At 47.9% G+C, this 27,246-nt stretch overlaps 2 protein-coding genes across 5 annotated transcripts in view; one reads left to right on the top strand and one right to left on the bottom strand.

Annotated features, from left to right (window-relative positions):
* The first annotated feature begins 225 nt into the window (after window positions 1-225).
* LOC310670298 (uncharacterized protein) lies at window positions 226-10,382 on the top strand. Of its 4 annotated transcripts, none has more exons than XR_014507557.1 (6): window positions 226-441; window positions 2,675-2,750; window positions 5,102-6,923; window positions 7,303-8,253; window positions 8,688-9,608; window positions 10,158-10,382. XR_014507557.1 is itself a non-coding variant. In XM_083425434.1 (4 exons), the coding sequence occupies exons 1-4, from the start codon at window positions 815-817 to the stop codon at window positions 7,364-7,366; spliced, it is 1,998 nt and encodes a 665-aa protein (XP_083281560.1). In that variant the 5' UTR covers window positions 448-814; the 3' UTR covers window positions 7,367-7,778. The 4 variants fall into 4 exon arrangements, 2 of the variants coding, with proteins under 2 accessions (XP_083281560.1, XP_083281561.1); XR_014507558.1 differs by having other exon boundaries at window positions 259-441; window positions 5,105-6,923; XM_083425434.1 differs by lacking the exons at window positions 226-441; window positions 8,688-9,608; window positions 10,158-10,382 and adding an exon at window positions 448-853 and having other exon boundaries at window positions 5,105-6,923; window positions 7,303-7,778.
* Window positions 10,383-11,424: 1,042 nt separating this feature from the next.
* LOC310670113 (uncharacterized protein) overlaps window positions 11,425-27,246 on the bottom strand; it is a 46,440-nt gene continuing 30,618 nt past the window's right edge. The window contains exons 14-18 of the mRNA XM_083424771.1: window positions 25,699-25,942; window positions 21,037-21,356; window positions 18,626-18,805; window positions 16,703-17,062; window positions 11,425-11,857 (exon numbers count right to left, since the gene is read on the bottom strand). Of these exons, the coding sequence (XP_083280897.1) occupies window positions 11,700-11,857; window positions 16,703-17,062; window positions 18,626-18,805; window positions 21,037-21,356; window positions 25,699-25,942 (1,262 nt within the window). The 3' untranslated portion in view covers window positions 11,425-11,699. The remainder of the gene's footprint in view (window positions 11,858-16,702; window positions 17,063-18,625; window positions 18,806-21,036; window positions 21,357-25,698; window positions 25,943-27,246) is intronic.

Below are 27,246 nucleotides of genomic sequence, written 5' to 3'. Positions count from 1 at the left end.
CCTCCAGAAGCAGCCTCCCTGCCTCTCTGGTTGCCTTCACCCCCTGCCTGGAGCAGGGCTCCTTTCCTCTCTCCCTCCCCAGTTTCCTTGCACCCCAAAAAGGCGCTTTGCACCCACACGCTCCCTTGCCAAGAAGGCAGAAGCAGAGGCGCGTCGCGCAGCTCAGCGCGTGGGACAATACCCTGCTCCTTTCCCACGGGGAGGGGGCGGAAGTGCTGCCTCTCTAGGAAGCAGCGCTCGCTCTCCGTTTCCGGTCATCCCTGCCTCCTCCTCCTCCTCCTCCTCCATCAATCATTTTTCTTTATTGAGGAGGAGTGGGAGGGGTTCTTGCATTCCTAGAGAGGCCACAGGCTGTCAGCTGGTGTGGGGTGGGTGTCCTTTCTTCCCACCCTTCCTCTACTCTGCCCCCCACCACCATTTTTTGGGGGGAAAGCTGGAAAGGTGAGTGGAAAGGGGATAGTGGGGGGGTTAGAGAAGGGATAGCTCTGTTCTGGAGGGAGAATCCCCTCCCCACCCCAATGAAAAGGAGGAGAGGGGTTGGGGGGGGGAGAGAAGAAGGCTGGGCGGTTTTCCACAATGCGTAGGGTTGCAGGTTCAATCCCCGACCCCAACCCTCCCAGCTCAACATCTCTTGCTAAACTGGGGTGGGGTCTTCTTTGAAGCTGGGCAAGGCCCTTCATTGCCCAGGACCTAGGGCTGCTACCTTTGTTCTGGCAAAATATGGGGTGGGCTGGTTGCGGGGCATGTTGGGTTTTTTTTGTTTTCATCTGGTGATTCCGAAACAACCGAAATTGCAATCTAGCAGCCTAACAGGATGGGTCCCTCTGGAATTTGCCGCACACAAACATTAATTGTAAGTCTGTGCTTGGCTACCCAGAGCTTAAATGTATGACCTGCAGAGGGTTGGTCTTGATGACCCTTAGTTGTCCCTTCCAAGTCTGCAATTCCATGACCTTTCACTCACCCTACCAAGCACAGGCATTTGGAAAGGATCCCTAATTTGGAGAGAGAGGGGGAGAGAGAAAGACCTGAAATACAGGTCAAAACTGTATAAGAAGAAGAAGAAGAAGAAGAAGAAGAAGAAGAAGAAGAAGAAGTTATTATTTATACCCCACCCATCTGGCTGGGTTTCCCCAGCCACTCTGGGCGGCTTATCAATACAGGATGCAGCATTTTACACTGAAATGCAGGGCAATCCTGTATTGTACAGGACAGGTGGCAACCCTTCTGGGACCCCTGGAACATAGCTGTCAACGTTTTCCTTTTTAAAAGAGAAATTCCCTTATTCCGAATAGGATTCCTCTCAAGAAAAGGGAAAAGTTGACAGCTATGCCCTGGAAGGGATGCTCTGCTAGACAGAGGAGTCATTAGAGGGATAGCTGGATACAGGGACGCAGGCCCAGATGCCCTGCATAGATTTATTGCTTATTTATTGCATGCATTTATTTAATAATAATAATAATAATAATAATAATAATAATTTTTCATTTATACTCTGCACTCGCTGGCTGGAGCTGGGCTCAGAGCAGCTAACATCATATAAATAATACAATATACATAAAAACAAGCAATCAATCGATTAAAATGCATCCCAAAATTAGTTCAAATAAATTAAAATTAGAATTAAAACTGGACAAATGACAATCCTCAGGTTAAAACTGAAAGCGGTTAATACTCGCCAGGACCAACTGTTTCCACTGATATTATAAGGACTTGTGAGCGGGCTGGGAAACCTCCTTCGTGCTTGTTCGTATACAAAGAGAAAATGAGTCAGAATCAACTCTGACAAAAGGACTGGCGGAACGACTCCATCTTGCAGGCCCTGCGGAAGGATGTAAAATTTCACACGGCCCTGGTCTCTTGTGAGAGAGCGTTCCACCAGGCCGGGGCCACTGCCAAAAAGGCCCTGGCTCTGGTCGAGGCCAATCTAATCTCCCTGGGACCTGGGATCTTCAGGGTGTTGTTATTTGCAGAACGTAAGGTCCTCTGTGGGACATACCAGGAGAGGCAGTCCCATAGGTATGAGGGTCCTAAGCCGTATAGGGCTTTAAAGGTTAAAACCAGCACCTTAAACCTGACCCTGTACTCCTCCCGGAGCCACTGCAGCTGGTATAGCACTGGGTGAATGTGATCCTGGGGCGAAGACCCCGTAAGGAGTCTCGCTGCGGCATTCTGCACCCGCTGGAGTTTCTGGGTCAGTCTTGAGGGCAGCCCCATGTACAGTGAGTTACAATAATCAAGCCTGGAGGTGGATCACAGTGGCGAGGTCAGGGCAAGAGAGGTAAGGGACCAACTGCTTAGCTTGGTGGAGATGAAAGAAATGCCGCCTTTGGTATTGCTGTGGTCTGCGCCTCCATAGAAAGGGAGACGTTAAAGATTCCACCCAAACTCTTGACAGAAGGCACTGGCACTAGTGCTTAAGAGTGGTGGACTCGTAATCTGGTGAACCGGGTTCGCATCTCCGCTCCTCCACATGCAGCTGCTGAGTGACCTTGGGCCAGTCACACTTCTCTGAAGTCTCTCAGCCCCACTCACCTCACAGAGTGTTTGTTGTGGGGGAGGAAGGGAAAGGAGAATGTTAGCCACTTTGAGACTCCTTCGGGTAGTGATAAAGCGGGATATCAAATCCAAACTCCTCCTCCTATTCTTTTTATGTTACACTGTCTTTCTCCAGGTTCCTCCATCCTCTGAGGAGATGGATGTGTGCGAGGAAGTCATGCCGGAGAACTGTGGGAATGAGACCTGTCTGGGTAAGTATACTTGTGTCTTTATTTGATATTGCTGTAGAAGCAGTCAACTTGTCCATTCTCCAGATGAATTCGTGATCGGGTTGAACAGGATGAGGAAAGAACCATATCTGTAGTAGTTGTGTTGCTTGCAGAATGCTTCTTGTGTGGGTTGAAATTGCCATTGAAATTCTACTCAGTATTGATCCAGAGTAGATTCTAATGTACGGTCATAACTCGGCTTACAGACGCTTCAGGTTGTTTTTTTGGGTTACAGACGCGCTGAAAGCTGGAAGTACCGGAATGGGTTACTTTCGGATTTCAGCAGCCGCGCATGCGCAGAAGTGCTGGGTCGCAACCCGCATGTGTGCAGATGCGCCGCTGCAGGTTGTGAACCCTGCGGGTTGTGAACGTGCATCCCACACAGATCAGGTTTGCAACCCAAACGTCCACTGTATAGTTAGCAGAGTAAAATCTTAAACATGTTGCAGGATTCCCCCAAAATAGACCAGAGGCAATTATATTCCATCCAGCAGAGCTTTACTGCTACTGAAGGCAAATGAGCATAATGGTCACAAATCCTATACATTCAGGATTGGCACTGTCCATAAGAAATCCAGTAGCAGTAGACTTAACTTAAACGTACAATAACTTATAGTACGTCTAAACCTCAACACCAAGCATACTATGTACAGAACAGCACACCAGACGGAAAAGAGATAGAAAAAGCAAGTGTGAAACCCAGGCTCCTTCTGGCCTCTTATCATAGTCAGCATGACCTTGACAGAAAGAGATAAGAGAACCAGTTTAAACCACCTGTACTCCACTTCTCTGAAGGAATAACCTTCTGTTTGCTTCTTCCCTCTTGAATTAGTTAGAATGGGAAAGATCTCTACACATCAGATCAGTACTTTCTGTACCAGGAAATGCAAACGGACAGAAATGTCTGAGGGCACCCCACGGTGACAGGATGAGTCCCAGGGAGGGTGTTCTGCAGCTCCACCCACCTTTGGGTGGGAGATAGTAGCTTGGGTGACAGGCAGATTACTGTTGGGGACGGCACATCTGTGTGATTGACGAGTGGCCATTCATTGCAATACAGTGGTGCCTCGCAAGACGAAATTAATTCGTTCCGCGAGCTTTTTCGTAGAGTTTTTTCGTCTTGGAAGCACCACGGCGGGGAGGGGTGGGGAGAAGCAGGGCAGCTGCCGCAGCCGGTCCTTGAACTCACCCGCGCCTTGTGGACACTGCGCGACACGGCTGCTGGAGGGCAGCGGGGCTCAGGAGCGCGACTCCGGCTGCAACGCTGGCTGCTGGCGGCAACGGCTCTGAGGGGAGTGCGCGAGGGCGGTGGGCAGTGGCGCGAGGCAGCCGGAAGGTCGGAAGGTCGGCCGGAAGGTGGGAGGGAGCCGGAGGAGCTGTCAGCAGGAAGGTGGGAGGGAGCCGGAGGAGCGGGGAAGCGAGCATGCGACCGTCGCCATGACAGGAGAGGCAGGGCTGTTTCGTCTAGCAAGCCCTTAGAAAAATCCGTCTTGCGAAGCACGTCAGAAAACGAAAAACCCTTTCGTCTAGTGGGTTTTTCGTCTTCCGAGGCATTCGTCTTGCGGGGTACCACTGTATATTATTTTACACGGTTCGGTCATTGAGCAGTTTCATTGTGTCTTGATGTTGTTGCAGTACTCCGTTAGTAGAGTGGAAGCAGTTTGGTGACTGAGAGAAAGTAATTGGCACAATTGGCAATGTTTTTGCTTTGGGGCGGGATTTTACGTTGTTATATTACATTATAATATAATAACACATTTTGGAGTCATTTAGTCATTGAATTTATATACCGTTTTATACCCGGTGGTCACAGGGTGGTTCACAGAATAAAATCAATATATAAAACCACAAAATACATAATAAAAATAGAAGCAACAACCTAATAGCCCCTCCACAAAAAAACCCACATTTTAAAAGGGCATAGGATGTAAAGCAGATCAACCAAAGGCCTGGTTAAAACGGAACGTTTTTGCCTGGCGCCTAAAGGTGTATAATGAAGGCACCAGGCAAACTTCCGTGGGGAGAGCATTCCACAGATGGGGAGCCACTGCAGAGAAGGCCCTGTTCTCACGTTGCCACCCTCTGGACCTCTTGAGGAGGAGGCACACAAAGAAGGGCCTCAGAAGATGATCTCAGGGTCCGAGTAGGTACATATGAAAAGAGGCAGTCCTTGAGGTATTACGGTCCTGAGATTGTATTTGTTGTTTTGTAAACCACACAGACTTTCTTAGTTTTATGTGATACACACACACACACGTATATGAAATAAATACCGAAAGAACAGCCAATGGATTCTTATTGCTCTTCTTATCTTGATTCCCTCTTTATTCTAGCAGGTGATGGACAGGAGAATTGTAGAGAACCGCATCAGCTGCCACCAGAAGCAGCTGTTCATGAATTGGAGGACAAGACCTTCAATCCTCAAGATGAATCAAGGAGGCAGGAAGAAAACCACGTAGAGAACTGGAGAGAGAAATCCATTGTGTGTCACGCTGATGACCTTCATGAAACCCCAGGACAATATAAACACCACAAGGGAAAAAAGAGGTATGAGTGCCCTTTTTGTGGGAAAGCTTTCATTTCTAAGTCTCTCCTTGCTGTCCATTGCAGAACACACACCGGAGAGAAACCGTATAAATGTTCAGAGTGTGGAAAGGGCTTCCGCCAGAGCAGAAACCTTGCTTCCCATCAACGGATCCATACAGGGGAGAAGCCATTTAAATGCTTGGAATGTGGAAAGAGCTTCAGCTGGAATTCAAATCTTACTTCACACCAGAGGATCCACACAGGGGAGAAGCCGTACAAGTGCTTGGAATGTGGAAAGAACTTCTGTGATAGCACACTCCTTACTAGACATCAGATAATCCACACAGGGGAGAAGCCATTTACATGCTTGGAATGTGGGAAGAGCTTCCGTCAGAGCAGGAACCTTACTTTACATCAGAGAATACACACCGGGGAGAGGCCATACAAGTGCTTGGATTGTGGGAAGAACTTCCATCGGAGAACACACCTTACTTCCCACCAACGAATCCATACAGGGGAGAAGCCATTTAAATGCTTGGAATGTGGAATGAGCTTCAGCTGGAATTCAAATTTTACTTCACATTACAGGATTCACACAGGAGAGAAACCACATAAGTGTGTGGAGTGTGGGAAGAGCTTCTGTACCACCACACAACTTGCATCACACCATAAGACTCACACCGGAGAGAAACCTTTTAAGTGTTCAGAGTGTGGAAAGAGCTTCTCAGATAGCACTCTCCTTACGAGACATCAGATAATCCACACAGGGGAGAAACCATTTAAATGCTTGGAATGTGGAAAGTGCTACAGTCAGAGGTCAAGTCTTACTTCACATCGGAGAATACACAGAGATGCCGTAAGACAGAAGCCATACAAATGCTTGGAGTGTGGGAAGTGCTTCAGTAACAGCACACAGCTTATTTTACATCAGAGAAGCCACACAGGAGAGAAGCCTTACAAGTGCTTGGAGTGTGGAAAGAGCTTCAGTGACGGCACACTTCTTAACAGGCACCAAACAATTCACAAAGAGGAGAAACCATATAAATGCTTGGACTGTGGTAAGAGCTTCCGTCAGAGCCGAAACCTCACTTTACATCAGAGAATCCACACAGGGGAGAAACCATATAAGTGTTTGGATTGTGGGAAGAGCTTCCATCAGAGAACACACCTTACTTCCCATCAGCGAATACACACGGGAGCAAAACCGTTTAAATGTTTGGAATGCGGAAAGAGCTTCAGTTGGAATTCAAGTCTTGCCTCTCATCACAGAATCCATACAGGAGAGAAACCGTACAAGTGCCCAGAGTGCGAGAAAAGCTTCTGTACCACCTCACAACTTGCATCGCATCGGAAAACCCACACAGGAGAAAAACACTACAAGTGTTTGGAGTGTGGAAAGAGCTTTTGTGATAGCACACTCCTTACGAGACATCAGATCACCCACACAGGGGAGAAGCCGTTTAAATGCTCAGAATGTGGAAAGAGTTACAGTCAGGTTTCAAGTCTCTCTTCTCACCGGAAAGTCCACAGAGATGCTACAGTGCAGAAACCATACAAATGCTTGGAGTGTGGAAAGAGTTTCAGCAATAGCACGCAACTTATTTTACACCAGAGAATCCACACGGAAGAGTGTTAGGATATTTCTGTTCCACCTTAAAAGGGAGCAGGATGTTTGTGTCACAGCCTGCGTATTTCCTGTTTCACAGGATGTTTCTGTTGTGTCTTTGTTTTCGTTTCTCTCTCTGTGCTGGAACACTGAAGCAGGCAGTCATGTTTTTCTTTGTTCTGATCAACGCTGAATAAACTTCTAAATAATGCTCTCCTGAGTGCATCTTTCGCTGTGCATTATCTGCTGATAGAGCGTGCATCGGCTCTGGAATGTGGCAAGCTATTTCTGGAGCTCGTGTCGCTAATTGCTGATACTGCGTGTCTACGGGAGATCGATGGACGTCCGGAGACGACGTGGAGTCATGATGGACTTTGTCTCCCTGGCAGTATCCCAACAAAGAGAAGCCTTAGGAATGGTTTGTAGTAACACACCAGAGGATTTGCATGCGAGAGAAGCCTTCTAAATGCAGGGAGTGTGGAAATTGCTCCAGAAGTATCCAAAAGATTCACACTGCCTAGAAACAATAAGCATGTTTGGAATAGCGAGTTTCTAGTGGAATAACTCAGATACATTCACACTTTGGTTTTCGAACAGCTTAGTTCTCGAACACCGCAAACCCGGAAGTGACTGTTCCGGTTTGCGAACTATTTTTGAAAACCGAACATCCGGTGGGGCTTCCGGTGCTTCCGATTGGCTGCAGGAGCTTCCAGCAGCCAATCAGAAGCTGCGCTTTGGTTTCCGAACGCTTTGGAAGTTGACGGGACTTCCGGAACGGATTCCGTTCGACTTCCAAGGTACGACTTCAAAGAATTCAGACAGGTGCTAGGTAGTAATTCCTGGGAGCGCAAGGTTTTTGTATGTACCATCTGGAATGGGGAAAAATCGGAGAGGAGGAAGCGAACATGGCTGGTCTTTTGGCAAAGTTGATGGGAGAGCCCCCCTCTCCTAAATCCCGATGGAATGGCTTGGCTGCAGTTGGTGTTTCAGCAGAGGCAACAGAGAAGACTTACAGTACCATCATCTCCCTCCCTCTCCTGTAGCCTGATGGTGCTTTTTCCTGTCTGGCAACCCCCCCACTAAAGAAGGTGTGAATAAGATTCCCCCCCTTAGATTTTCACTTTCTTTTGCTGAGTAACAGTGTGCTTCCATGTTTCTTTTGTAGATCCCTTTTATCCCCTCCGAAGGTGCCATTCTCGCCGGCCCTACCATTGACAGGCAGGCCATGGGTTATTTTTGGTGCACAGCAAACAGATGTTTTTGGTCGGGGGTGGGCAACCTTTTTCTGCCTGAAGGTTGCCCTCCTTGTGAGGGCCACATGCCATTTGGAGGTGGAGTCAGAAGCAAATGTGGGTATAATAATAATAATAATAATAATAATAATAATAATTTATATCCCGCCCATCTGGCTGGGTTTCCCCAGCCACTCTGGGCGGCTTCCAAAAGAATATTAAAATACTGTGATACATCAAACATTAAAAGCTTCCCTAAACAGGGCTGCCTTCAGATGTCTTCTAAAAGTCTGGTAGTTGTTGTTCTCTTTGACATCTGGTGGGAGCGCGTTCCACAGGGCGGGTGCCACCACCGAGAAGGCCCTCTGCCTGGTTCCCTGTAACTTGGCATCTCGCAGTGAGGGAACCGCCAGAAGGCCCTCGGCGCTGGACCTCAGTGTCCGGGCAGAACAATGGGGGTGGAGACGCTCCTTCAGGTATACTGGACCGAGGCCGTTTAGGGCTTTAAAGGTCAGCACCGACACTTTGAATTGTGCTCGGAAATGTACTGGGTAGAACAATTAATATAGATGTTAGCTTCTGGATGACCCCCTAGGGCTGGGAGATATCGCTAAACATTGCGATATACTGATATATCACTATGTCTGAAATAAGAATGGAGATGTGTAGAGGTATTGGCTGGCTTCCCAGTTTTATCCACGTTGTGATTTTTGCATTGCACGCGCGCGCACACACACACACCTCCTCGGTAGTGGCGCCCGCCCTGTGGAACGCCCTCCCATCAGATGTCAAGGAAATAAACAACTATCTGACTTTTAGAAGACACCTGAAGGCAGCCCTGTTTAGGGAAGTTTTTAATGTTTTATCTCTTTCTGATTATTATTAATATTCTGTTGGGAGCTGCCCAGAGTGGCTGGGCAAACCCAGCCAAATGGGTGGGGTATAAATAATCACTATCATCACACATACTTCATGATTAGCAATATATTGCCAGATCAAAAATCATGAAACTGATATCATAACATGGACTTCAAACCAGTTTTGGACGATATGTCACCCAGCCCTAACACACTTAATGATTCACATTATATTGCCAGATCAAAAATCATGAAACCGGTATCATTATATGGACATCAATCCGGCTGTGGCCGATATATAGCCCTACTCTAGTGACCTCTGATCAATGCTTTTCTGAAGGCTGCATTACTTCCGGTTGAGAAGCAGGAGGTGCTAATAAAGAGGGACACTCAATAGTGTGAACTGGGATAGGGACTGCCATGGAGTACTGGTTTACATGGTTGCCACAATGGACTAAATCATGCTTAAATGGCCAGTCATAGACATGCTGACTTGGTACTAAGCAGTTGTGTACTTGGGCTCTCAAATTTAAGTACAATGCTAAAATTCAGTGCCTCCACCTCTTGTGATGCATTCTGCATCATTGTTGCAGTGCTGGCGCCCAGTGTGGCTGAACAAGTGCCACTGTATTCTGCTCTGGTCAGACCTCACCTGGAGTACTGTGTCCAGTTCTGGGCACCACAGTTCAAGAAGGACACTGACAAACTGGAACGTGTCCAGAGGAGGGCAACCAAAATGGTCAAAGGCCTGGAAACGATGCCTTATGAGGAACGGCTAAGGGAGCTGGGCATGTTTAGCCTGGAGAAGAGGAGGTTAAGGGGTGATATGATAGCCATGTTCAAATATATAAAAGGATGTCACATAGAGGAGGGAGAAAGGTTGTTTTCTGCTGCTCCAGAGAAGCGGACACGGAGCAATGGATCCAAACTACAAGAAAGAAGATTCCACCTAAACATTAGGAAGACCTTCCTGACAGTAAGAGCTGTTCGACAGTGGAATTTGCTGCCAAGGAGTGTGGTGGAGTCTCCTTCTTTGGAGGTCTTTGAGCAGAGGCTTGACAACCATATGTCAGGAATGCTCTGATGGTGTTTCCTGCTTGGCAGGGGGTTGGACTCGATGGCCCTTGTGGTCTATTCCAACTCTATGATTCTATTCTATGATTCTAAGTCGCACTTCCATAAAACCACCTCTGCACTAAGCCGCACTGGGGCATTTATTTACAGGAAAGTGAGTATGCAATTGCAGCCAAGCTAGGTGTGTGATTGGGACCCATAGAGGTATTAAGAGGATTTCTAGGTTTATGTTGTAATTGTCTTCGTGTTTGCATTGTAATCTGTGTTGACCAGTGTTTGCTTAAATAAAACTGAATTCGTTGCCTCCGAGTATTGGCAAGATCCTCTGCTGTTGTCCTTTTATTGCATTCAGATGTTCGGTTCTTGCAAAAACCATGTCACAAATATCACAAGGGACGAGGATGGCATCCGTCATTGCAGAAAAGAGTCTGAATGGCTGTCTTTCCTCAACCCATAACCTACAAAACTGGAAGTAGACTGAAGCAGGGCAGGTACACGCGATCTGAGACTTGGGAGTGTGCCATCTATCCCCTGAGAGATGATTATTGGCTGTGAGAGTATGTGATTGCTTTTAGTTTTACATAATGTTTCTGTTTTAATTGTTGTGCTTTAGCACTGAAGTGTTTGCCTACCTGGGCTCCTTTGGGAGGGAAGTTAGAAAGGTAATCCTATTATATGTTTTTATATATGCTGGAAGCTGCTCAGAGTGGCTGGGGAAACACATTCAGATGGGCGGGGGTACAAATAATAAATTATTATTACAGTTGTACCTTGGAAGCCGAATGCCCTGGCTCCTGAACGAATGGCTCCGGTTTTTTAATGGTTTTTTTGGAAGCCCAACGTCCGATGTGGCTTCCAATTGGCTGCAGGAGCTTCATGCAGCCAATTGGAAGCCACACTTTGGTTTCCAAACGTTTTGGAAGTGGAAAGGACTTCCAGAACAGATTCTGTTCGACTTCCAAGGTACAACTGTATTATTATTATTATTATTATTATTATTATTATTATTACAGTGGTACCTCTGCTTGCGAACTGGATCCGTTCCGGAGCCCCGTTCGCAACACGAGCAGATTTGCTGCTTCTGCGCATGCGCGTGATGTCATTTTGAGCGTCCGTGCATGCGCGAGCTGCGAAACCCGGAAGTAACCCTTTCTGGTACTTCCAGGTCACCGCGGGACGCAACCTGAAAACGCTCAACCTGAAGCAAATGCAACATGAGGTATGACTTTATTATTATTCCTCTTCATCCCTGCAAGGATGAAGACAGCAGCTCAGGATGGGATCATTCATAATATGCAACCTGGGGTTTTGCGCACATGCACACGCACTTGTGCACTCACACAAACAGAGAGTGGAATGGCTGGAATGATGTGTATTTTATTAGCACAGGCATTTTGAAACAAGGCGATTGGAAGCAGCAACAGAAAACACAGAAAGGTATCGGCACCTTACACAGATAACAATTCCAAACATAAATGCTCACTCGATGCACAGCTACTAACCTCCCCACCAGTCTCCAGCCCAGAACTCCAAACATGAATGAGAAGACAATTTACACTCTCAAGACCTAGTAAATACAGGGGGAACTATGCCTCATTGCTAGGGAATCTATTTGTGCTCGTCAAGTGCTCTACTATCAGTGCTCATGGGTGGGCGGTCCAGGGGCCACCGCAGACAGGACAGCATCCATCTTTTTTTCAATCCGTTGCAGCGCCTCCAACATCTCGTCCCTCCATCTTCCTGTCTCATTCTTTAACGCCTCTGTCTCGTTCTTCAGCTTCTCAATTTCTCCGCCTTTATTATAAAAAACGAGAATAGAAAGACATTTTATTGCTAAAGTCTACCCAGTGGCGTAGCGTGGGTTGTCAGCACCTGGGGCAAGGCAAGTAATTTGCGCCCCCTAACCCGGGGCAAGGCAAGTAATTTGTGCGCCCCCCCGCTGCATTGTCCCTCCCCCAGATAGTCCCTCGCTCTCTCTCCGCACCGCACCGCACGCCTGGCACCCTCCCCTCCACAGTGGGTGGCGACCCGGTGCCTCGGATCGGATTCGCACAGCCAGCACTGCAGTGAGAGAGAGTGAGTGAGCCAGGTAGGGGCAGAGAGCTGCGAGTGCGAGCGCCCCCCCCAGATGTTGCGCCCGGTGCGGCCGGCCCCCCTGCACCCCCCACGCTACGCCACTGAGGCTACCAAGGTGGGAGGTATTGCAACGAGGAACTATGTTGTGAGGAATGCAGTCAGTTGTCCCCTTGCGGGACTTAAGAGAGATCTGTCCCACCCAAGTTACGACTCAGCGGCGCATGGGAGTTTAAGGCTGCATACATGTGCCGCAGCTTTAAATGTAAGGTATGCACAGAGATTTAATTCCAGGCCGTGGTGAGTCTGCCGCAGTAATGTAGGATGCTAGGAAAAACTGGAAATACACTAATATTGATTGACTTTTGAAATAGATTTCTTTACGTGCTGCAGATCAGCCTGATGGTATATCCGTAGAATACAATGGTGCCTCGCAAGACGAAAAGAATCCGTTCCGCGAGTCTCTTTGTCTTGCGGTTTTTTTCGTCTTGCGAAGCAAGCCCATTAGCGGATTAGCGCTATTAGCGGCTATTAAAGGCTTAAGGGATTAGCGGATTAGCTGCTAAAAGGCTATTAGAGGCTTAGATCAGCTGATAAGCGGCTTAGATCAGCTGTTCAGCGGCTTAGCGAACAGCTGTTAAGTGGCTTAGGGGCTTGGGAAAAAGGCTGGGAGGGGGAAAAAAACCCAGGAATCGCAAGACATTTTCGTCTTGTGAAGCAAGCCCATAGCAAATTCGTTTTGCGAAGCACCTCCAAAACGGAAAACCCTTTCGTCTAGCGGGTTTTCCGTCTTGCGAGGCATTCATCTTGCGGGGCACCACTGTACTTTCTGAACCCAATTTGTTTCAACAAACTTTTCCCGCTGGATGAAAAGTTATTTCTGCCTTAAATACACATTTTGCATTGTTTTGAAACCACTCTCTGCTAAAAAAACAAAAACAAAAAACCACTCTCTGCTGGGGGTAGGGATTGCTCTGTTTATTTTTATTTTTATTCCCTTAGCGGTAATAATGCTGCAAATCAGCATTGAGATGCGCCATTCTTTTGTTTTATTTATAGACTGCTATCTCCAAAAGATATCAAAGAAGTTTACGGAAAAAATACATAAAACTATAAGCTAAAAAAGTGTGTTAAAAGGACACCAATTACAGTGGTGCCTCGCAAGACGAAAAGAATCCGTTCCGCGAGTCTTTTCGTCTTGCGGTTTTTTCATCTTGCGAAGCAAGCCCATTGACGGATTAGCGCTATTGGCACTTTAAGGGCTAAAAACGGCTTTTTAAGGCTTAAGGGATTAGCGGTTTTGCTGCTAAAATGCTTTTAGCAGCTTAGCGATTCAGAAAAAGGGGTTTTGGAGCAAAAAAAAAAACCTCAAAATTTTTCGTCAATTTTCGTCTTGTGAAGCAAGCCCATAGGGAAATTCGTCTTGCGAAGCGCCTCTGCAAACGGAAAACCCTTTCGTCTTGCGGGTTTTCCGTATTGCGAGGCATTCGTCTTGCGGGGCACCACTGTAACCGTTTCTGCAGGTGCTTAAAAGTTGGAAAAGAAGGTGCCTGGTGGATCTCTGTTGTCAGAATTTTGCACAATACAGTACTGGACTAATTACACTAAATAATAACAATAACAATTTATTTATACCCCGCCTATTTGGCTGGGTTGCCCCAGCCTCTCTGGGCAGCTCCCAGCAGAATATTAAAAACACGGTAAAACATTAAAAACTTCCCTAAACAGGGCTGCCTTCAAATATCTTCTAAAAGTCGGATAGTTGTTTATTCCCTTGACATCAGATGGGAGGGCATTCCACAGGGTGGGCGCCACTACCGAGAAGGCCCTCTGCCTGGTTCCCTGTAACTTCGCTTCTCGCAATGAGGGAACCGCCAGAAGGCCCTCAGAGCTGGACCTCAGTGCTGGACGATGGGGGTGGAGACACTCCTTCAGAAAACTATTTCTGAAAACTATTTCTAGTTGTTATTTGGTACACAAGAACATAGTAAGAGCCTACTGGATCCGGCCAATGGCCTGTCTAGTCCGGCATCCTGTTCTCACAGCGGCTGACCAAATGTCTGAATGGGAAATCGGCCAGCAGGACTCGGGCACAAGAACATCTCTCCCCTCCTGTGGTCTCCATCACCTGCCATTCAGAAGCATGGCTGCCTCCAGCCATGACTGGTAGCCATCAATGGCCCTCTATGAACTTGTCTAATCCTCTCTTAAAGCGATCTGGGTTGTTGGCCATCATGCCTCCTGAGAATAGTTTAACTGTGTGAAAAAGGACTTCGCTTTATCTGTCCTGAATCTCCCAATACACTCAAACATCCCGAACGGCTCCGTTTTTGAACGTTTTGGCTCCCAAATGCCGAAAAGGTGGAAGTAAACACTTCAGTTTTCAAATGTTTTTCAAAAGCCAAACGTCCGACGTGGCTTCCGCTTGAACACAGGTATCTCTTGCAACCAATCGGAAGCCGTGCCTTGGTTTTTGAATGTTTCGGAAGCCAAATGGTGCTTCCGGAACGGATTACGTTCGACAACTGAGGTTTGACTGGATTTGTCTTCCTTGGATGTCTGCGAGTTCTAGTGTCATGAGCAACAACTCGGGGAAAGACTCAACAACTCGGGGAAAGACTGACGATGCTCTGCAGATGATCTCAACGACTGAGCTGGGACAAAAGGGTTCAGGTGATTCAAAAATTAAGAATCTGTATGGTAAAGGTAAAGGACCCCTGGACGGTTAAGTCCAGTCAAAGGCGACTATGGGGTTGCGGCGCTCATCTCGCTTTCAGGCCGAGGGAGCCGGCGTTTGTCCACACACAACACTGTCAAACCAATAGTTGCGTAAATTCTACTAACAAATATACCCACTACGTAACTGGCTGTGTTTAACTATATGAATTCTTTATACATCATATAAACATAACTCTTCACATTAACTACAGTGGTGCCCCACAAGATGAAATTAATTCGTTCTGCGAGTTTTTTCGTTCTACGAGTTTTTTCGTCTTGCGAAGCACCAATGTGTATTGACGGTTTCCCATAGGAATGCATTGGCAGTTTTAAAAAAAAAAGGCGCAAGACGTTTCGTCTTGCGAAGCAAGCCCATAGGGAAATCCGTCTTGCGAAGCAACTCAGAAAATGGAAAACTCTTTTGTCTTGCGAGTTTTTCGTCTTCCGAGGCATTCGTCTTGCGGGGCACCACTGTAATTGAATAGAAGCAATTAAGGACCCACATTTAGAACAGGAAATACAAATAGATCAGTTCTTATATACGTAATGTCCAAATAGAAGCTTTTGTGTTCCACATACGTACAAATGAATCAGTTTTTTTTTTAACGTAATGTCCAAATAAAACCTTTTTGTGTTCCATGTATGTCTTAGTGAATTCACTTAGTGAATACAAGTGTCAAACATAACAACTTTAAGGAACAGTACAGTACTTGCAAAAGATGAACTTTTCTTTGTAATGTTCCACATCTGCCTTTGCAAAGTATGGTTGTTGTATGCAGCTGCCATATGCAGGTATCAGATGAAGGATACGAAAGATCTTAACGCATGCCTTTGCAAAATATAGTTGTTTTATGCCGCTGTCAGACGAAAGAACTGATCTTAACCTGAAGCACCACTTTAGCTAATTGGGCCTCCCACTGCCGCCGCGCCTCCAGAGCACAATTTCTGTTCTCATCCTGAAGCAAAAGTTCTTAACTATTTCTGGGTTAGCGGAGTCTGTAACCTGAAGCATCTGTAACCCGAGGTACCACTGTATGCGGTATCTGCCATGTCACTTGTTCCATGTCTCTGATACACAAAATACGAGTATGCTCGGCTGACAAAGCCCTGGCAGGGCGAAGCAAGGCATTATTCTGGGAATCCTTGTCACATTTAAGTTCTTTCATTTGTACATATGTGGAACACAAAAGCTTCTATTGCCTTCGGCAAGCCCAAATGCCTCAGTGGTTTAAACCACAGCGCCACCCGCAAAGGTTTGAATGGAAAAATACAGTGGTACCCCGCAAGACGAATGCCTCGGAAGACGAAAAACTCGCAAGACGAAAGAGTTTTTCGTTTTCTGAGGTGCTTCGCAAGACGGATTTTCCTAAGGGCTTGCTTCGCTAGACGAAACGGCCCTGCCTCTCGTGTCATGGCGACACGCACTGCACGCACGCACGCTCGCTTCCCCGCTCCTCCGGCTCCCTTGCACCTTCCCGCTGACGGTTGGTGCCTCGCGCCGCTGCCCACCCCCCTCGCGCGCTCCCCTCAGAGAGCTGTTGCCGCCAGTGCCTCTCTCTCCCTCTCTCCCTCAGGTGAAGAGGATGGTGGCGGTTCCGCCGAGTCGCGCTCCTGAGCCCCGCCGCCCTCCAGCAGCCGCGTCGCACGGTGGCCACAAACGCGCGGGTGAGTCTGAGGTACCGGCTGCGGCAGCTGTCCTGCTTCTCCCCGCCCCTCCCCGCCGTTGTCAGTGTTTAAATGCAGTGGTGCTTCGCAAGACGAAAAAACTCGCTCAACAAAAAAACTCGCGGAACGGATTAATTTCGTCTTGCGAGGCACCACTGTACTTAGTTCAGTAACTTGACTTACTCATTGAGGAACAGGTGGGGCATTGTTGGCTGATATACCACTGCTGCACATGCCTCTCTGCGGCAGGTGCTGATCTGCTACTTGCAGTTGTCGTGAGAAGACCGCCACCGCTACGAGCCGCTTCCGCAAGTCCTTGAGGAGGGCACCCCAAAACAGATTCATCTGCATCTTCCACCTCCTCCTTTATCTCTTTGAACTCAATCTGCTCTTCTGGAAGGGAAGGGGCTTGCTGCTGGTGGTGGAAGGGAGGAGATGGAGGAGTTCCTTGAGGTTCCTCTTCAGAAGACGGGGTCATTGGCTCGTCCTGCTCCCATCCTTCGTTCTCTTCTCTGCATCTGGTCACCCTCCTTGCAACTTCAACTACAGAAACAAATGGAGGTGGTGTTAATTAAAAACTACAACTAATCCAGAATGCGGCAGCTAGACTGGTGACTGGGAGCGGCTGCCGAGACCATATGACACCGGTCTTGAAAGACCTACACTGGCTCCCAGTACGTTTCCGAGCACAATTCAAAGTGTTGGTGCTGATCTTTAAAGCCCTAAACGGCCTGGGCCCAGTATACCTGAAGGAGCGTCACCACCCACATCGTTCTGCTCGGACACTAAAGTCCAGCGGCGAGGGCCTTCTGGTGGTTCCCTCCAAGCGAGAAGCCAAGTTACAGGGAACCAGGCAGAGGGCCTTCTCGGTGGTGGCACCCGCCCTGTGGAACGCCCTTCCACCAGATGTGAAAGAGAAAAACAATTACCAGACTTTTAGAAGACATCTGAAGGCAGCCCTGTTTAGGGAAGCTCTTAACGTTTAATAGGTTATTGTATTTTAGTGTTCTGTTGGAAGCCGCCCAGAGTGGCTGGGGAAACCCAGCCAGATGGGCGGGGTATAAATAAAAAATTATTATTATTATAAAAATAGTATCTAAGACACAGTGCATAAAAATGTAGAAAGAGCTTGCTGGACCACACCAATGGCCCATCTAGTCTAGCTTCCTGGTCTCACGGTGGCCAACCAGATGCCTGTGGGAAGCTTGCAAGCAGGATTCAAACACAGGAGGCCTTTCCCCAGCTGCAGTTTCCAGAAACTGGGATTCAGAAGCATTGCTTCAACTGTGGAGGCAGAGCACAGCCGTTATGGCTAGTTTAGGGCTTTAAAGGTCAGCACCAACACTTTGAATTGTGCTCGGAAACATACTGGGAGCCAGTGTAGGTCAAACATTAAAAGCTTCCCTAAACAGGGCTGCCTTCAGATGTCTTCTAAAAGTCTGGTAGTTGTTGTTCTCTTTGACATCTGGTGGGAGGGCGTTCCACAGGGCGGGTGCCACTACCGAGAAGGCCCTCTGCCTGGTTCCCTGTAACTTGGCTTCTCGCAGGGAGGGAACCGCCAGAAGGCCCTCAGCGTCCGGCCAGAACGATGGGGGTGGAGACGCTCCTTCAGGTATACTGGGCCGAGGCCGTTTAGGGCTTTGAAGGTCAGCACCAACACTTTGAATTGTGCTCGGAAACGTACTGGGAGCCAATGCAGATCTCTCAGGACCGGTGTTATATGGTCTCGGCGGCCGCTCCCAGTCACCAGTCTCGCTGCCGCATTCTGGATTAATTAAAATTTCCGGGTTACCTTCAAAGGTAGCCCCACATAGAGTGCATTGCAGTAGTCCAAGCGGGAGATAACTAGAGCATGCACCACTCTGGTGAGACAGTCCGCGGGCAGGGAGGGTCTTAGCTTGAGTACCAGATGGAGCTGGTAGACAGCTGCCCTGGACACAGAATTAACCTGTGCCTCCATGGACAGCCGTGAGTCCAAAATGACTCCCAGGCTGCGCACCTGGTCCCTCAGGGTCACAGTTACCCCATTCAGGAGCAGGGAATCCCCCCCACCCGCCTGCCCCCTGTTATTTATAAAAATAAATAAGCAGCTCGGCTCCTGAGTACCTAAAGGAGCAATTCTGCCAGTATCGACCGCCTTGGGCCCTACAACCAGCCCGGGAGGCCCTGTTGGCAGTGCCCCTTCCGGCTGCTGCCCAGCGGCTGCTGGCTTGTGGCATTGCCTTATCGGTGGCAGCTCCCCATTTGTGGAATTGCTCTCGTTGTCGGTCTCCGACGCATCCACCGCTGAAACGGAGAGAGAAACTGATGTGAGTGGCAGAGGGAAGGGACTGTCCAATCAGTGTAGAGCATGGGTGGCTAACCTCAAAGCTTTCCAGGGAAAGTGCTTTGGGGAGAGAATGTGCCCCCCCCCCACGCCTGTGGTGAGTGCCTCATGTTGAGTGCCACCACCGTTTCCCCCACCCCAGAAAAAAGCACTACATGGAAAGCCACCAGGAAGACGAAGGCGGGTCTATTTTGAAGAGCCAATTAATAAAAAGTGCCTTGCAGCAGCCTTGCACTCAGCCCAGCCAAGTCAAGATACTGGAATGAAGCCTCCACCTTGCAGCCCATAATTTAGGCAGCTGCTGGGGTGCAAGCAAGTGAATGCCTGGGGTTGCCCTACTCTCCCCTCAGTCTGAGGCACCAGCGGCTATAGGGAGTAGGGTGGTGAGCGGCAGGGAAGTAGTAATTTTGGCAGGTCCTACTTTGGCCACCTCATGAGAAGAGAAGACTCCATGGCATGGACTCACTACTTTAGGTCCTAGATTTCCCTCTTTTGGTCCCTTTGATTTCCCTCTGAACTTCAATGTTGGTTTTGAACCCCCTTATTATGGAAGTGAGAGCTGGACCATAAAGAAGGCTGATCGCCGAAGAATGGAGGCTTTTGAATTATGGTGCTGGAGGAGACTCTTGAGAGTCCCATGGACTGCAAGAAGATCAAACCTATCCATTCTTAAGGAAATCAGCCCTGAGTGCTCACTGGAAGGACAGATCCTGAAGCTGAGGCTCCAAGACTTTGGCCACCTCATGAGAAGAGAAGACTCCCTGGAAAAGACCCTGATGTTGGGAAAGATGGAGGGCACAAGGAGAAGGGGATGACAGAGGATGAGATGGTTGGATGGTGTTCTCGAAGCTACCAGCATGAGTTTGAGCAAACTGCGGGAGGCAGTGGAAGACAGGAGTGCCTGGCGTGCTCTGGTCCAGGGGGTCACGAAGAGTCGGACACGACTGAACGACTAAACAACAACAACTTGTCATAAAAAGGGTGAGAAAATCTGCACTTTCTAAACAACCCTTAAGATTCAGGAGACCTGTCCCTCGCTAATTTGCACCTGCAGGGCTGGGACCTGCCTGCCTCTCCTTATAGAAAGCAATCCAAAAAGCTGAGGCCATCACTGAGAAAGCCCTTTTATAACCACAACCAATTGCATCTCCAAAGCCATTTTTTTTAGCTGGTACTTCCCATGGCTTGTGATCAGAAAGGAGGACTCCTATAGGAGCTGAACTTGAATCTTGCACCTCTGAACTCAGAACCTGATCAACAGGATGCTCCCAGGAATTCCAAAAGTGCGAAATCTATTGTCATTTATTTATATCCCACCTTTCCCCCCCAATGTGATTCAAAGCAGCTTGATGGGACTCAATCTTGTTGGCACAGGATCTTGCCTTAATTTTAAAATTATTAACACCTATCATTGGGGTTTTTTTTACCAGTTTAATATAATTATTTTATATTTCTCATTTTTAAAATTTGCATTGTTTTTAATTCTTTATTTAATAGTATACTTAACATACTATATTGTGCTTTATGTGGTCTGTTTTCTTCCTACCTTCTCTATTGGTTATTAGACACACACACACACACACAAACACACAGGATCTAAAGTTTGTATCAAACTTTATATCATTTATCACTAGATTTTAAGCTTTGTCATCTACATCCTGCTGGACAGCAGTCTGAGTTCAAAGCTCTGCTCAGCCACTGATTTACACAGATTAATTAAAAAAGGTAAAGGTAAAGGTACCCCTGCCCGTACGGGCCAGTCTTGACAGACTCTAGGGTTGTGCGCCCATCTCACTTAAGAGGCCGGGGGCCAGCGCTGTCCGGAGACACTTCCGGGTCACGTGGCCAGCGTGACATCGCTGCTCTGGCGAGCCAGAGCCGCACACGGAAACGCCGTTTACCTTCCCACTAGTAAGCGGTCCCTATTTATCTACTTGCGCTTTGACGTGCTTTCGAACTGCTAGGTTGGCAGGCGCTGGGACCGAACGACGGGAGCGCACCCCACCGCGGGGATTCGAACCGCCAACCTTTTGATCGGCAAGCCCTAGGCGCTGAGGCTTTTACCCACAACGCCACCCGCGTCCCATTATAGACTAATTATTAAATTTTTTTTTAAAAAAGATTCTGGAGTGATAAATCTGGAAAAAAATCAGAAGACCCTGCAAATCAGAAGGTTTCTTTTAAAACATACCGGGCTTTCTGTGTTCCGCAAAAGGTGGTTTCCCAGCTGCAATCCAAATCGAAGTCACTTCCTTGTAGAAGGGCGGAGGGTTCTTGACTCTGACCTGTCCGCAGGCCGCCTCGATGCCCTGACTGACAAAGTCAATCTTCAGGCGCTTCCACTTGTCGCGGAGCTGGCAGCTGGATCTGGAGAACCCCAGAGAGAGCATTTCATCCTGCAGGGCTTTCCAGTGCTTCTCGTCCACAGCCGGGCTGCTGCTCATAAAGGCCTTGATGCCGGGGCTACGGGCGATTATAGAGAGCATCTTTTGGGTTTCGTCTCCGGTCCATCTAGGACGACAACATGCAAGGGTCAAAGCAGCGTATTGGCACGATAAAATAAATCAAGATGACTTCTCTCTCCCTCTAGCAAAATGACCGTATTTTTCGCTCCATAAGACACACCTTTTTTTTTAAAAAAATAATTATTAGGGGTTTGGAAATTACAGAAAAAAGAAAAAGAAGGAAAAGGAAACAATATAAATTTAACAAAACATACATTACAATTACAATAAAAAAACCCACTACAACAATACAGAAAAAAAAGAAAAAAAAGAGAAAAATGAAAAAAAACCACAATACATTAAACACACACATCCAATATTCCACATCTTTACCTTTCATTAACTTGGTTCATCGACCTCCTCACACCTCCCTTTTTTGTATTCTTTTTCAATTAACTATTTCAGCAAATTCTTTCCATCTTAATCAATTTTTGTTCTATAATTTATCTTAACAATCTAACCTTAATTTTTTCATTTTATCCCGTTATCAATCCACTTTTACTTAAGTCTTTAATACATTTCTGCTAAAACCATATAACTTCATTCCAGCATCCTTCTGACATTCATTAATTTTACAATGTTTTTGTAGATAGGCTTTAAATTTTTTCCAGTCTTCTTCCACCGACTCTCATAAGGCGCACCTTTTCCCTCCTAAAAAGTAAGCGGAAACGTGTGTGCGTCTTATGGAGCGAATGCAGGCGGGAGGCTCTGCTCAGCGCTCCCTTTAAAGAGCCGCGTGGAGCATGTGTGCGGCTCTTGGGGGCTTTTCTGGGAGGTGGGGGAAGGGACTGACGGGCTGCCCTTCTCCCCCCTCGGGGAAAAGCCCCCAAGAGCCCCACACACACTCCGTGTGCTCTTTAAAGGGAGCACAGCTCTTGAGGGAGCCTTCCTCCCGCTGCCCTGAAGAGGCTTTGTGCGGCTATCCCAGAGGCTTCTGGGATTGAGAATATTTTTTTTCTTGTTTCCCTCCTCCAAAAACTAGGTGTGTCTTATAGAGCGAAAAATACAGTAGTTGGTTTGGGGAATTTGGCTGGTTAACGAATCTGGCTGCTCCAGAGAAGTGGACACGGAGCAATGGATCCAAACTACAAGAAAGAAGATTCCACCTAAACATTAGGAAGAACTTCCTGACAGTAAGAGCTGTTTGACAGTGGAATTTGCTGCCAAGGAGTGTGGTGGAGTCTCCTTCTTTGGAGGTCTTTAAGCAGAGGCTTGACCACCATATGTCAGGAGTGCTTTGATGGTGTTTCCTGCTTGGCAGGGGGTTGGACTCGATGGCCCTTGTGGTCTCTTCCAACTCTATGATTCTAACGTAAGAACATAAGAAGAGCCTATTGGATCAGGCCAATGGCCCACCTAGCTCAGCATTTTGGTTTTTCGGTGGTCACCCAAATATCTTGGGGAATCCCACAGGTAGCATTTGAGCATAAGAACACTCTGTCATCCTGTGGTTTCCAGAAACTGTGATTCAGAGGCAGAGTTGAGTCACTGTGCCTACGAGCCATTAAGAGCCCTCTCCTTCGTGAATTTGCCTAATTCTCTTCTGTTCCACAGTTTATGTGCTGTGTGAAGAGCACTTCATCTACCCTGCGTCTTCCAACATAATGCCTTTGCTTTCCCCTCAGAAACCAACACAGTATATGCTTTTAATGTTTAACAGACCATTGTATTTTAATATTTTGTTGGAAGCTGCCCAGAGTGGCTGGGGAAACCCAGCCAGATATGTAGGGTATGTATAAATAAATAAATAAATAAATAAATTCTTATTATTATTATTATTATTATTATTATTTATTATTATTATTTCTTCTTCTCCTCCTCCTCCTCCTCAACAACAACTTTTACAGGACATCTAAAGTCAGCCCTGTATCAGGAATGTTTGACATTTTATTATTATGCCAGTCAGATGAACAGGGTTGTTGTTGTTGTTTGTTTGTTTGTTTGTTTGTTGTTGTTGTTGTTGTTGTTAGGCTATATCCCTCCTCACTAAATAGGGCTGGGAGAGATCCTACTTCAAATAATACGAGTACTAAAAATACTACTAATACGCCCACCCTGTGGAACGCCCTCCCATCAGATGTCAAGGAAATAAACTACTGTATTTTTCGCTCTATAGGACACACCGGACAATAGGACGCACCTTGCTTTAGAGGGGGGAAAACAAGAAAAAAAATTTCTCCCCCTCTCTGCCCAGCGCCCCTTCAGCGAAGCGGCAGGAGGCGTTGCGCAGAGAGGGGGAGAATTTTGCCCCTTTGGTTTTCCCCCTCTAAAACAAGGTGCCGTTTAAGGTGCGTCCAGTCGCCTTCAGGCGGCTAACTTGGAAGCCTGGAGAGTGAGAGGGGTCGGTGGGCACGGACCCCTCTCGCTCTCCAAGCTTCAGGTTCCTTTCCACCTGCTCTTTGGGGCTGGCGGGGGGAAGCCCACCACCAGCCCCAAAGAGCAGGTCGGGGAGAAGCGGAAAGGCGCGCAGCGGAGAGGCTCCTGCCATAGCCGCGCGTCACCTCTCCAGCCGGGAGAGGGTCGCGGGGCTATGGATTCTTCGCTCCATAGGACGCACACACATTTCCCCTTCATTTTTGAAGGGGAAAAAGTGCGTCCTATAGAGCGAAAAATACAGTATCTAACTTTTAGAAGGCATCTGAAGGCTGCCCTGTTTATGGAAGTTTTTAATGTTTGATGTTTTATCGTGTTTTTAATATTCTGTTGGGAGCTGCCCAGAGTGGCTGGGGAAACACATAATGTAGGATGATGATTGTTATTAATACATATTATTTATATCCTGCCCATCTGGCTGGGTTGCCCCAGCCACAATAAAATACCAAACATTTAAAAAACTCCCTGTAGAAGGCTGCCTTCAGATGCCTTCTAAAACTTGTGAAGTCCTTTATCTCCTTGACATCTGATGGGAGGGCATCCCACACGGGGTGGTGCCTATTCTCAAACTTTGGAGGGCTACAGCCAGTCAGTGTTGAGCAGGGATGGCTAACCTATTTCCCTCCCACTGAGGTTGGACTCCAGTTCTCCTCAGTCTCACCTGCCATGGCCAATAAGTTCAATAATACTTGCAGGGCCACATATCTGCCCTCCCCTCCGGTGTGCACAGTACCAAGATCAACCAACGGTTATGAGAGCGACCTGTGTTCCTGTTTAAAACCAGGCATTTGTTCATCCCAGTACGTTTCCGAGCACAATTCAAAGTGTTGGTGCTGACCTTTAAAGCCCTAAACGGCCTCGGTCCAGCATACCTGAAGGAGCGTCTCCACCCCCATCGTTCTGCCCGGACACTGAGGTCCAGCTCCGAGGGCCTTCTGGCGGTTCCCTCACTGCGAGAGGCCAAGTAACAGGGAACCAGGCAGAGGGCCTTCTCGGTAGTGGCGCCCGCCCTGTGGAACGCCCTCCCATCAGATGTCAAAGCGATAAACAACTACCTGACATTCAGAAGACATCTGAAGGCAGCCCTGTTCAGGGAAGTTTTTAATATGTGACATTTTAGTGTATTTTTCATCTTTGTTGGAAGCCCCCCAGAATGGCTGGGGAAACCCAGCCAGATGGGCGGGGTACAAATAATAAATTATTATTATTATTATTATTATTATTATTATCCCAAGACTTGCATAGCGTAGGGTACAAACAGGGTTTGTGGGTGTTTGTGAGAGCGCTGGGCCAATATTGATGTTCCTTTATTATGAAATTACCTTTGAGATAAAAGCAGTTCCTAAATGGAATCGCAGTGGAGGGTCATAGAATCCCACATGCAGAAACACAGGCGGATTTCTGCATGCATTGCAAAGGGGGACATTCACGTTGTTTTAGTCTTGGGTGTATTTAGTAAATATGGAGGGGATTTTCTTTTTGCCTATGCTTCCTCGATTATTATTGTTTTGTAAACCCCACCCCCTGCCCAACAATGAGCAGCTTTATCAGAGCCAGTGTGGAATAGTGGTTAAGAGCGAGAGACTCGTAATCTGGTGAACCGGGTTCACTTCCCCGCTCCTCCACCTGCAGCTGCTGGGTGACCTTGGGCCAGTCACACTTCTCTCAGCCCCACTCAACTCACAGAGTGTTTGTTGTGGGGGAGGAAGGGAAAGGAGAATGTGAGCCGCTTTGAGACTCCTTAAAGGGAGTGAAAGGCGGGATATCAAATCCAAACTCTTCTTCTTCTTATCTGAGAGGCGACAACGCTCGAGCACATCCTAACCCCAAAATTTCTATAAGAGCCTTTTGGAAACAGATTCCTGGAGGAAAGTGGGTTGCCTTGACCCAAAGCTCTTTCCACACTCCAGACACATTTTCCCCTCCCCGGATCTGGGTTTCTGTATGGATATCAACCAGTTGTACTTGCAAACCACCTTTTCCAGCAGGCAGGAAACTCTTCCCCTTCCTCCGCGTTTTGCGGTGTTTGGTCTCGCGAGCGGCCTGCGCTTCCGGAGAAGTTGCCACACACATGAGCAGAACTCTCGTTGCTTCTGGTTCCCTCCCGCTTCTTCGTTTCATCTTGATCCCAGTCATCCTCTTCCGTGTGTGGGCAGCTAGCGCAGTCCTCGTACACCGGATGGGCTTGGCATTCGTTGTCCGTCTCCCAAGCATCCCCTCCTGAAAGAGAGAGGAGACAAACGTGTTTGCTGCGATTATCTATTTATCTACCGCTTCCTATGGGGCATATCAAAGCAACGTCGCAATATAAATATGGGTTTAACAAATTCAGATGGACATTAAAGGGCTATTTAAGGAAATGTTATAGTTTGATGAACTCGTGAGCAGGATTTGAAACATGAGCAACAGAAGGAACTGGAGAACAGAGTTTTGATGTAGTGGTGCAAGACAGAGGTAGTCAACCTTTTCTTTCCGCGGCACCCCGTGGGGCTCAGAAACCCAGTTATGTCCCCCCTTGCCGGCAGCCCCTCACCCCTTTTCAAACACCCTCCCTTGGGTATTGTTCCCTCAGCCACCCGCTCTGAGACCCCACAGCTAATTCTCCCCTGGCCTCCTCGCAGGCCCAAGTAGGACCAATTCAGCCAGCTAGCCCTGGGGATTGGGACGCGGGTGGTGCTGTGGGTTAAAGCCTCAGCGCCTAGGGCTTGCCGATCGAAAGGTCGGCGGTTCGAATCCCCGCGGCGGGGTGCGCTCCCGCTGTTCGGTCCCAGCGCCTGCCAACCTAGCAGTTCGAAAGCACCCCTGGGTGCAAGTAGATAAATAGGGACCGCTTACTAGCGGGAAGGTAAACGGCGTTTCCGTGTGCGGCTCTGGCTCGCCAGAGCAGCGATGTCACGCTGGCCACGTGACCTGGAAGTGTCTTCGGACAGCGCTGGCCCCCGGCCTCTTAAGTGAGATGGGCGCACAACCCTAGAGTCTGTCAAGACTGGCCCATACGGGCAGGGGTACCTTTACCTTTTTAGCCCTGGGGATTATCTAATTGATTTTTTTATTTTTATTGTTATTCATGTTTTTATACTGTATTTTATGCTGCTTTTATAATTAGGTGTTTTAAGGTGTTTTAAATTTGTTGTTAGCCGCCCTGAGCCTGGTTTTTGAACCGGGAAGGGCGGGGTATAAATAAAATTTTATTATTATTATTATTATTATTATTCTCCCCTCTCCTTGGGAGTCCTCTGGGCAGCTGCTGCCACCACTCCTGGTCTCTGGGCTGCCCCCCCGCTCCAAAGAGAGGTGTCTCCTCATGTCACCCCCCCCCCCCAGCGGCCTGGGAAGAAGATGCCCCCAGCCTTAGTGGCCCAACGGAGACTGGCCAAAGGTGAGTATGAGGCCAGCACCTTACTCACCTTGGGAGGCAGCAGTAGTGGCAGCAACAGTGGGCACCGCCAGGCCTGCGTGGTGGAAAGGCTCCCCTCTGGCACTGGGCACTCTGCTCCCAGGCAGGCATTACACACAGCAAGCGC

This window comes from Podarcis tiliguerta (genome assembly GCF_965153285.1).
Source record: "Podarcis tiliguerta genome assembly, chromosome: 2".
NCBI classification, from domain to species: domain Eukaryota; kingdom Metazoa; phylum Chordata; class Lepidosauria; order Squamata; family Lacertidae; genus Podarcis; species Podarcis tiliguerta.
This window is presented reverse-complemented; position numbering and strand designations above follow the sequence as displayed.